This window comes from Dermacentor andersoni, chromosome 3, assembly GCF_023375885.2.
Source record: "Dermacentor andersoni chromosome 3, qqDerAnde1_hic_scaffold, whole genome shotgun sequence".
NCBI classification, from domain to species: domain Eukaryota; kingdom Metazoa; phylum Arthropoda; class Arachnida; order Ixodida; family Ixodidae; genus Dermacentor; species Dermacentor andersoni.
This window is the reverse complement of record NC_092816.1, coordinates 101,386,931-101,398,199: the sequence shown is the minus strand read 5'-3', so window position 1 is coordinate 101,398,199 and position 11,269 is coordinate 101,386,931. Positions and strand designations below refer to the sequence as shown.

At 44.1% G+C, this 11,269-nt stretch overlaps 1 protein-coding gene across 1 annotated transcript in view; it reads right to left on the bottom strand.

Moving 5' to 3' along the window:
- The window catches only part of LOC126540895 (uncharacterized), a 59,756-nt gene extending 52,206 nt beyond the window's left edge, over positions 1-7,550 (bottom strand). The window contains exons 1-3 of the mRNA XM_055075506.2: positions 7,415-7,550; positions 5,495-5,706; positions 4,350-4,458 (exon numbers count right to left, since the gene is read on the bottom strand). Of these exons, the coding sequence (XP_054931481.2) occupies positions 4,350-4,458; positions 5,495-5,706; positions 7,415-7,550 (457 nt within the window). The remainder of the gene's footprint in view (positions 1-4,349; positions 4,459-5,494; positions 5,707-7,414) is intronic.
- Between the last annotated feature and the right edge of the window lie 3,719 nt (positions 7,551-11,269).

Genomic DNA, 11,269 nt, shown 5'->3' with positions numbered 1-11,269 from the left:
ACACATCGCGTGCTACCAGGTGATAAATCCTTTGGTAGAATGCTTTAGCTTAGCGCTCTAAGCAGAGGATGCTGTTTCATCATTCAGCGCTGCGAGTAGTCAGTCTACTTGCTCGCATAAACTTTAGAAGCAACTGAAAACAGTGCACGTTCCAGCTTTGGAGCATCCGAGCCAGTTGGCCTTCCTACGCTGGACACACCTAAATTCTATTAGAACTGGTTCAATTCGTTTCCAAGTCACGCATTTACACAAATACAAGCTACTTTGCTCAAACGAAAACCCTCGCTGAACTATGCACACATGTTGGGAAAAAAGTCGACTTGGTTCGATTGCTTCTTTTTCACTTCTCGCGTTTCAGTGGAATTTTACACTGTCTTGTGGGTGCCGAATGTCTAACGTCTTTCCATGCTGGGGCCCTATCTCGATCACCAAGTACTGAAAAACTGAGCAGGTGCCAGTTGTCGAACGCACACGACTTTATCTCACTGATTGGTGAACGAAGATAAAACGTGTACCTTCGTTTGTTTTTATCCTAAGACACACTGATCAGGTAGCTTTACAGTTTTTAGCCCAGTTCTATCAGTGTAGAATCTCTGTATTTAAATTCTGAAAGCACGACCGGCGATACTGCCTATATATTGTGGGATGCTATGGCATAAACTACAAAGCAAGTCGCAGTACGCAATTGGCTATGAATTGGCTATCGTACTTGTAGCGATGAGGCAATGTCACGAACAAGTGCTTGTACCTTTCGAAGGGGCCCGACGCACAAACAGTTCCCCTTTTAAAGGCGAAAGGTTTTTAAACGCGAAGCATTTCTTGGCTAACATACGCCACTTTGACAGTATCGATCTAGCCACCTACGCCTTGTGCTGTCATGGTCGTTTCGTTAACTTCGTATATACGAAAATTGGCAGTGTATGACGAACATCTCTGATAGGTCATGACATGATTGTTATAACATGCGTGTCATGTTGGTCATGAAACAGCCGCCTACGTCTTGGGGCTCTCATGGTCGTTTCGTTAACTTGGTAGGCACCCTTCACACTGCTTCGCATAACATCGATTCCCACAAAGCGTGGGATCTGCTCGTTTTTTTAACATCAAGCTTTCATCCTCATCTTGAAAGGATATTCGTCTTTAAAAAATCTGATGTGCAAATGTCCAGGCTGAAGATCCGGGATGGTTTGCATGCTCAGCGCAAATGTTTACCCGATTTCGTAAATGAAATCCTTGAGCCCGATTTGAATATGGCGATCGGCAGCAAGGAACATCTCTGCATCGACGAAGCACCTCGACTGGACGTCACAAACGAGAAATGTGAGCACAGCACCAAGCGAAAGAGCCGCCGTGATGTCTTAGCCATCTTTGTTTATTTAAACATTGTGGCCAGCACAACTAACGAGCTCTGGAGTTGCCGATAACGTGATCTGATTTCGCTCTGGATGTTGAGAACTTACAACAATACTTCTCCTTTTACAATACTTTTTTATTATTATTGCTACTGCATGATACGGAGATAGATAAAACTTTATTTTGTCTTTGACGGGGTCAAAGAGTGGCGGGAGTTGGGAGACTAACCCCCCCTTCCCCCCACCCCTCTTCGTCAGATGGCGGCCTGTCCTTGCTTTCTGGCGGCGTCTTTGGCCATCCGGACGGCCCAGAGCTGCTTTCCTGAGTCCAAGCTGCGCAGCAATGTCTCCCACTCCTCGGCAGTAGTTATGATGCGTGTAGCGTTAGTGTGGTGGGTGTCGGTGGGTGAGGCTTTGGAGGTATGCCCAGATAATGTGATTAAGGTCAGCGTGGGTCTCGCACACTTTTCAGAGTGGGGAGTATGCGTAGGGGCCAATGCGGTCGTATAGCACGGTGTTTGGGAAATTTCGCGTTTGAAGAAAGTCGCCAAGTGGTGGATTGAGAGCTATTCAGTGTTTTGTGTGCTAGGGGGTGGCGTAACCACTCTCTGCGGTAGTGGAGGAGGATTTCTCTGAACCTGACCACTCGGTCCTGGGCGTGACCGCGATGCAGAACAGGGGGCTGGTCACGACGTGAAAGGAAGTAGCCGTCAACTTTAGGGCTGAATATGTATTAGCTTTCTTTCTGATTTTTATTCATGTACCCTGAAGGCCTTTTTACAGGCATGCATGGGGGTTACATACCATTACATAAGATATCACGGTGAATAAATAATGAAAATATAGAAGCAAAACGAGCGCCATTTTGCTGAGAACCGAACTTGATAAAACATACGGAAAAATGCACTGCAAATACTGATAACACACTGGAAAAAGTATAACTACAGTGGCACTGGCAACAATAGAGAATAATACAATTCTAAGCAGTCTGCACAATACAATTCTAACAGTCAGCACGCAATAAGCACTTCAGTTTGCTAACAAAAGCGTCGTGGTTGCTGACAGAAAGAATTTCTGCAGGCAGCTTATTTCAATGGTAAATGGCAAGGCGAGTGACGCAGAAGCTTGGTACGAGCGAACTTCTCTTGTACCTTAAAGCCATGGTCTTATCGGTGAAAGATTCGATGGGCCGGTTTTACATGAGATTCTGTGAATGACAGAGGATTGTAATAAAGTCGGTGAAAGTGAGTTAACAGGGTAATGAGTCTTCACGTTTCCAGTGAACATAAACTTAGACGCGATTTGATAATTGTAATGCTGGAGCAGCGAGAGTACTTCCTTCCGATAAACTTAGCGACCTTATTCTGCAATGATTCGAGTTTCCCGGCAAAGTATGCTTGATGAGGGTTCTAGATGATGGCGGCGCATTCTAGTTGCGATCTGACTAAACTTGTGTATGCTAATAGTTCGGTTTGCGGATTTGCGGAATGTAAGTGGTACCTAGTAAAACCCCAGGCTCCTCGACGCTTTCGTGGTGATGTAATCAATGTGTTTATGTCATGTCAGGTATGAAGAAATATGACCCCCTAAGTATTTTACTGGAGGAACTTTCTCAATGGCCACGTTATTGATCGAATAAAAGATGGGCACAGTGAGTTTAGCCGTGGTAAATGTTACAGATTTTATTTTGGAGTTATTAATCTCCATCCGCCATTGTTCACACCACTTAGCGATTTCGTCAAGATCGGCTTGCAAGGCATTACTATCAAAAGGGTTAGTGATCTTTCTGTAAATAACTCTGGTCGCCAAATAGTCTAGTAGTAGAGGTAAGCCTGCTGCTTATGTCATTAATCTAAGTAAGGAAGATAATCGGCCCAAGCACAGAACCTTGCGGCACAGCAGACTGCACACGAGTTATTGCAGAGCAAGATGCATTTGCAGAAACAAACAGGTGTCGGTTAGTTCAAAAATCAACGACGCAGTTCAGAACATTCATGTTTATATTAATATTTGCTAGTTTCATTGTAAGACGAGTGTGAACAACCTTGTCGAACGCTTCTGCGAAGTCGATGAAGACGGCGTCAATTTTTGTTAAGTCATGAACAGCGTCATGAAGGTCGGCTACGATTTCAGACAATTGTGACTCGCAGAAAGGACCACGCGAGAGCCCGTGTTTGTATTGAAAAAAGAAGTTGTGCTCATCCAAGTACGTCATTATTGCCGATGATATTATGTGTTCCAGAATTTTTCAGGGTATGCACGTTAATGAGATAGACCTATAATTTGAAAGGGCAGAAATATCTCCGGATTTATATATACGTATAACACGAGCAATTTACCAGGCGTCCGGCACTTTTCCTTTGTCAATATACTGCTGAAAATTGCAGTGAGGATACGAGCTGTCACTGATTTAGTTAGCTTCAGTAGTTTTGAACATATGTTGTCAGATACGGGGGCTGAATCAATTGGCAAACGATCAATAGCTTGCTCAATTCCTTCCTGCGTAATCAGAATGTTATTCATCACCGCGTTACAAGTAGCAGCATTAACACTTGGGGGAATAGGTGTTCTGTTATTAAAAACGGAGATAAAAAATAATAATGAGAACATAAATCGCCCACACACACACCAGACGTCAGCAGTACTCCTGACCTTAACGACATCATTTATTTCGAGAGAAACTAGCTTCAACAGAATCAAAGAGAGACTTATATTTGGTATGAATGGCATGAGCTTTATTATGACGGCAATAAGCGCCTAGGTTAGTAAAATACGCTAACGAGGAGCCTGAATGCAAATACTCCGCAATTACTTATTTTTGTCTCCACAGGAATCAGTACTCAAACCTTGTAAAGTGCAGTTGAAACTTGAAATACTGAGTCATACGGGCTTTAATCTTCCAAAAACAGTGCGGCTCTAACACTCAGCGCCCACGGTAATCTCATCCGTAAATGTATGCGATTCAGATGAAAGACACTTTTGGTTTTCATGGCGTACCTGAGTTAATGAGAGCTTGTAAGTCGAGTTCGTTGCAGTCTTCAATATAGCATAATCCCAGCCGAGCAATGACGTCCTCTGTAACCAGGGCTTCTTCATAATAACGGGCCTGAAAGAAAACGCCAATATAGAAGCATGGAATCAACCTTTGTCAAGCATACTTTGCTTGTGGAAAGCAGTAACCAGAGACACGCACACACACACGTTGCGTAAATAAGTGGACGATAAAGATGCCCTGCCACACGGGTTCTTACATATACGTGCTCATTTGATGGTGTTAGCGTTACTATTCAGACTGTTGTTGTAAAGCTCTTCCTGGGCAACACCCTACAACACAATAAGCAACTTTCAATTGAGTGAGTCCTTCAAGGGCTAGTTGAAGCAAGCGATATTTTTTCACGCGTCAACTCGAATGGTGTGAAATAAGTAACCTCCAATAACAAAACGCAAATGATGCTGCTCCGAAATAACCAATTCTCTAGTTCTGACTGCTGGACAAAGTGAGATTCTTTTCTTTGTGGTGAATCTTTCTTACGAGTGTTGTTTTATCCTGCGCTGGAGAGAGAGAGAGAGAGATCTAGATGCGTTATCCACGAAAAATGCAAATACGGGAAACATGATCGCGTTATAACATCATGAGAACAAAGAAGGGTGATTGCCACAATAAGTAGTATCGATACATCAATAAGTATACATTTTACGGTGAAATTTTACCTGACAAAAAAACTTATTACAATATTCGGCACTTCCGTCTCCCGCCTACTAGCACTCTATGCTAAACAATAACATTTTGCTGAAGGCTAATTGGTTCATTTCTGTCTTCATCGTAGTCTCCTTGCTTCAGCTCATGTTATGCTAAGTATACTTTCTCGATGCGATAGCCATGGTTTGCCAATACAGCAACTTCAATAAATTCCCGTAAAAGGATTGACGTAAAAGCAGGCACGATAGCCTTTTATGCTGTGAGGCAAGGTTACAACTTAACAGAGTTAACACCTTTACAATGTGTGTTATCGGTTTACTACATGTGCAGTTGCCTATGCACGCGTACTCGAGGCAATTAAATTGGGACGCTTCAATCAGTTCGGGTACTCGTGTTCTGCATGCGACATACGAATAATTAAAAACGCCCTCTCTTCACTCACCCTCGGGTGTAAGGCGTCCGAAATTGACCTCATCATCAGTTTAGTTCCTGTGACATTTTTAACGTAGACGAGCAGGTTGCAGTACTGGCCCCGGGACAACACATTTCCGGAGCGGTCCCGCACAACGGTTTCAAGGCACTCGTCGAAAGCGCCCATGTCGGCTCTGGAGACATCGAAGGCACCCGTGGGATACTTTCCGGTGGCGTCGAAAACTGCGACACCACATTAGCCAGCGAAAAAAAAAATCACTTAAACAGGACCTTGCCTGAATCTCGCTGCGAGACGTGCTTTTTTTTATTTATTTATTTATTTGTTTATTTATTCTATGTGAACGCGAATGTAATCGGCAACAACACGAGGCACGACCGACCGACCCAGGCGAAACCATGCAACGGAAGTACATTCATGCACGTCCATGCACATTCATGCGATAAGCATCGCTGAATAGCCCTCATCACCATGGTTTACCGGAATGCTTAGAGTGACAATAAATAAACTGTCCGTTTCGTTCGGCGAAGCGCTTTAACTCTGTACGAGCATGAGCTGAGGTATCGCATAGTTGAAAAAAAAATACCTCATCTAATGTCTCCTATCGCTTAGCACACAGTTTAAGTCATTAGCCCAAACTCGTGCACATTTTTATCACTGCCTTATGAAAATGGCCGTCTTATGGAAAATAATGATATCAGGAACATTGTAAACCGCATAGGCTGTACCGCGTTTAATGGCGACTATGCCGGTGAGCTCCCTGATATTCCGTATCTCCATGCTTGAGATACTATTTGTGCCGAACGGTATCGCAAAACTTACATAGAACGTTTAACGTTTAATTTTATTCGCACTATTTGGGAGTTCACGTGATGCAGCACACCAACCACAACACTGTCATATGTGACAGCTTGATGGAACCGTGGGCTTCCCTTTATCGGAAGAGAAGCAGTGCTCAAAAAGCGAGAAAATAGGTACATATTATACTACACATGAGACGCATATTACGCATCATACATAACAAATAGATGCATAATACATAATATTGAATGAACGATGAGTAGCAATAGAAATCGCGCACAAACCAAAAGCACAAATTATCCCAGGAACTTACATAAGACGAATCAATATACACGCCAAAGAGCATATAAATCTCTCATAGAAACGGTATACACTAAACGTGGGAAATATTTAATCTAAAGATTCTAATAATACAAAATTGTATCACACAGGAAACAGCGTAAACACAAATAAGAGAGACAAGAACACACAAAATGCGGACTATACATGGTATTCCGGAGAATGTGACGTATTTCTTAGAAAAAGAGGGTTACAGTATTTCTTTCTTTACGTTGTAGCAGATTTGATAGTTGAGGAAGTATGATTTGTAGCGTTTGAATTCCGTATTTTGTTTAAAATGTTGCAACTATCCACTGTTCACCGTTGCGTGCATGGTACATTGTAATATCATATGAGGTCGATGTTTTGACTCCCAGAAAAGGTCGTGGGTGCAAGCGCCTTCATTAACTATACCTTAATTATTTGTGCCTTAATATTGTTCACCTCAATTACTATCGAAGGTCGTGGGTTCGAGTGTATTAATTAACTATATGCTAATTAAGAGGCATTTAATTATATTCGCCTTCATTAATGCTCAAAGTCGTGGGTCTGACTTTCACCAAAAGTTATGGGTTCGAGGGCCCCAGATAACTCTATCTTACTTAATTGTGCCTTAACTAACTTTCCGTAATTAACACCATAGGTCGTAGGTTCGGCCCCCAATCTTGGTGCCATTGAATTTGGGCGCCACAACACTGGACGGTCAAATTTTCGACCCGCGAGCCCTCTAAGGCTGTCGCCTTAATACGCATGTGTTTGCTTTTATATTGACTGCTTGTGTACCAATAAAGTAACAAACAAAGCTGTACTCACGTCTCAGGACCCACGGCTCGAGGTTCTGAAAGGCCCTCATCGTCCGCAGCAGTGCCGTGGTGCACTCGGGCCGCACGTCGGCTTGCAGCAGTTTCCGCATCAAAGAGCGCGGCACTTTGGACAGGCCCGCGGCCATCACGTCTCGAGCAACTTGCCCGTAGTCGATTTCCTCTACTTCGGCCACAGTGCTATCAGGGCTTCTCGCAGTCGCCGCTACCGACGCACTCCGGCCGGTAGTGACGGTCGCATTCAGAGCTAGCGAACATTCGGCTAAGAAGGGAAGCAGCACACACCACGATACGAATACCCACAGCACTGCCTGAGCCTTGCGACGGGCGGTCCTCGCCGACTTCTGAGACACCATGATGCTAAATACCTTCGAGAGCACGGAAATGAGGAAATCCGCGTCTCCAAGCTTCGCCGCTATGAGGTTTTCGCATGAAGACAGAATCGTATGCTAAAGGATCATAACCCGCGGCTCCCTAAAAGAAGAATAATGCAAACAGTGGACAACTCGTGAGAGGAAACTGAAAGCATCAACTATTTCACAAGGTAAACGCGTTCACGAACCAATTCCGCCTTCCAGGTGAAGATATTTTCTAAGTCTCTTTTTTCTGGCAATGGGGTTCGTTATGGGAATGCACCTGATAGTGATACAAAGAAACAGCACTCACATGAGCGCTCCATGATGGTTGAACTTCAAAGTGAGTGGTAGCGCAGCAATTCTCATAAAAGCTACCGTTTCGTAAAGAATTGCGCAAGAATAACGTGTAAGGGGATCAAGCAGGGCTTTCTATTTTTGCTCAGCTGAACAAAGGAAGAGGAAATAGAGCGACGTGAGAAAGAAAAAAAACTAAAACTACAATAAGCTGGCCACTCACTGCAAATTGGTGCCGACAATAGGAAAAGGCTCGGGACTATTTCACGCAGCCAGCGTCCACAGGCTAGCTCAGCCACTCGCACATAGGGGTACAATGTGCATGATAGCGAGATACACCGCTTTAACGCTCTCCGCATAAGGCACAGCCAGAATTGCAAGAAATGCCGTCACAACGAAGTTGAGCGATATTGCGCAGTTACACTCTCTCTCATTAATCGGTAAGACCACGGTGCCCGTGCTCTGCATAAGCAGGATTAATCGTTCGCGCACATGTTTATTTCATGCTTGCGACCTTGGTCGGAAAGAGCAAAAAAATAAAGGATGACTGAATAAGTGCACATATTTAAGCATAATAAGAATATGCAAGGAAAACGCCTAGGAATACATTATCCTTTAAAAAGAGGGAGTGATGGGGTAGCGAACGTCAACGCAAATCAAAAAGAAGGTACTGAACAACGAAAACGCTTCAACCCACAACTAAGTTTTATTTCCAAAAAAAAGTTTCATATATTATACACACCAGTCCTCAAATGTCCATCCCACTACCATGGGATGGACAATTTATTGCGTACCCGCAGCTCAAACAGTAGTACTGCATGCAAACATTCTTGTCCATTCCTAACTACGTATCTGCTTTTGTGTTGGCCCTATGGAAATGATAAGTCGCGTTCGCGCAGCGTTATCGAAGGCTGGCTGATACAAGGGTCGTTGCGCATGGCGATGTGAAAAAGCCTTCATGCCATTGGGTTTATTAAAATGCAGAAAGCGGATCAGCGCTCGCGCTTCAAACATCTTGCCCGGTGGATGCCATTTCTCTTTTGAAGTCGTAGGTGTGTTTCGTTGTACGGCCTAGAAGAATATTTTTTTTTTTCTATGAAAATTCGAGAGACGCAATGTCAATTATTTGTGAATCGTGTACGCCTGTTCCAAGTTTATCTGCACCGATAAAACAAGCTTTATTGCCTAAAATAAAACAAGCTCAAATTCCTCTCGCACACGTCGTCCCAAGGTCACCGTATCAGTGCAGGGAATAAAAGAAAATGCATAATTTGGACAGTCTCAGGAAAGCATAAGGTATGACCACTGCATGGCTGCTCCCAAGAAAACGTATGACGCACACAGTGTCAGTGCAGGAAGGCAAGTTTTTCTCTGAATCATTAGCAACCCAGGCACACGCTGAAGCTGCCAATTCGATGTCGCAATGTTTTCGCAGGCGTTCATGGCCACGTCGTGCTATTGCTGTTTTAAAGACAGGGCACTTAGAGCAAGAGTACGAGCTGTTGAGAGATTACCAAAGCGCGTAGCTTCCATTAAAAACAATAGTCTCGCATCGAGTTCTGCCTGTCCCCAAAGCAAAACATTTTACTTTGGTCTAATAAATAGCTCTAGCTAATTAGCCAATTTCAAAATTGATGCTAGAGACATCTATCTAAAGTACGTATTATGAAGATATACAGAAACCTAAAATATATCTTTGTTTACAACGGAGATGCTGATGGCTAGCTTCTGGTGAATCTCTGTCTCCGAGGAGATAGACCAACAATTTTCACACGTGGGCCGATCCCGAGCTCTCTGCCGAACTCTAGTGCTCTGCCGAGCCGACCCTTGGCAGCGGTGAAGCAGGCGTTAAGCATTCCCCCATACGCGGCCAATCCGGAAGATAGTACAATACCGGGCCTACCCGCGGCGGACGTGCAGTTCGCCATTGAGGGGCCCACATTCACCGCTTCGCTGGTCATAGTTCTTCACAGAGTGGAAGGGCACTGAATTCTTTTCCTTCTTTTACATTTTATGCAGGGTAAATGTTAGCCAAGCATTTGTAGGAAGTCGGGCCGGCGGCCACGAGCCATGCCGTCGTCTATACATTTATTTGGGTGAAAGGACGAAGGCGACGAGCGGAGCGGCGACTGTGGCGACCAGTGCAGCCGACTTCTATAGCAGCGCTGCACGTGCCCGGCTTGCTCGTCGAGCTCGAGCCACCCAACTTTATTATCCTCATTTTTTTTTCAGCCGGCACCAAGGCGCCCGCTGAGACCACCGACCATATCGTCCCGTCCCCGCTCTGCGGCGTTGCTGGGCGCTACACTTTCATTCATTCTTTTAGTGGCTCAGTAAAGGACGCTAGAAGGTTAATTTTTAACAATATTAGCATCTCTGTAACACTGTTTCCTTGTGCTTACGAGCTTACTTATGGGATTTTGTTCGGATATTTCCAGTCGCTTAGAGCAGCATATACATGCGGCAATCAGGCAGCCAGGTCAAGAGAGATATGAGTGCCACTTTTCATGATTTATATTGTACTTTAGGTTCTTTTCGTTTCTTTACCGTAAAGGCAAGTGACCTTATTGCAGGCATATTCTAAAGCCTGCGGTGCTTCAAGCCCTACTCAAGCGTCAGAATACGTTTCACCGTAATGCGACCCCCAGCCTAGCACTCAAAATCACAACGCTGTAGACGCGGGGCGTTATGGATAGTCTGCACTTCTTCATCTAACAGCATGAAGCCAAGCATGTGTCTCGATGAAAGTGCAATCTCACTTCCACCTGTAAAGCTCACTTACCATACTCGAAAATTGTATGCCGGCTCAATCACGTCAGATCAGCAGTGGTAAAAAAAACGAGCACTCGCCTAGAGTTGAAAGAAACAAGGAGTTAAACTGCCACCCTTTGACGAGCGTTCGCCTTATTTTGACCATGTATTTTAGCCACAATTTAGACTGAACGCCTTTCATTTTGACCATATGTTCCTCACCGCTTTTTCTCAAACATTCTTCTGGGAATGACGCTGATAACCACGGGTAGAATTCACAAAGCTTTTCCCTCGTAGGGCTCTTCGCCATTGGCCAGTCATTTTCGCTACAACATATATTGTCAGCATATATTCTAATATATTGCATATACATTGTAACACATATAATAAATACAATATATGTATTGTAATACACATATCGGAATGCGTTCCATATCGCTAGCAGT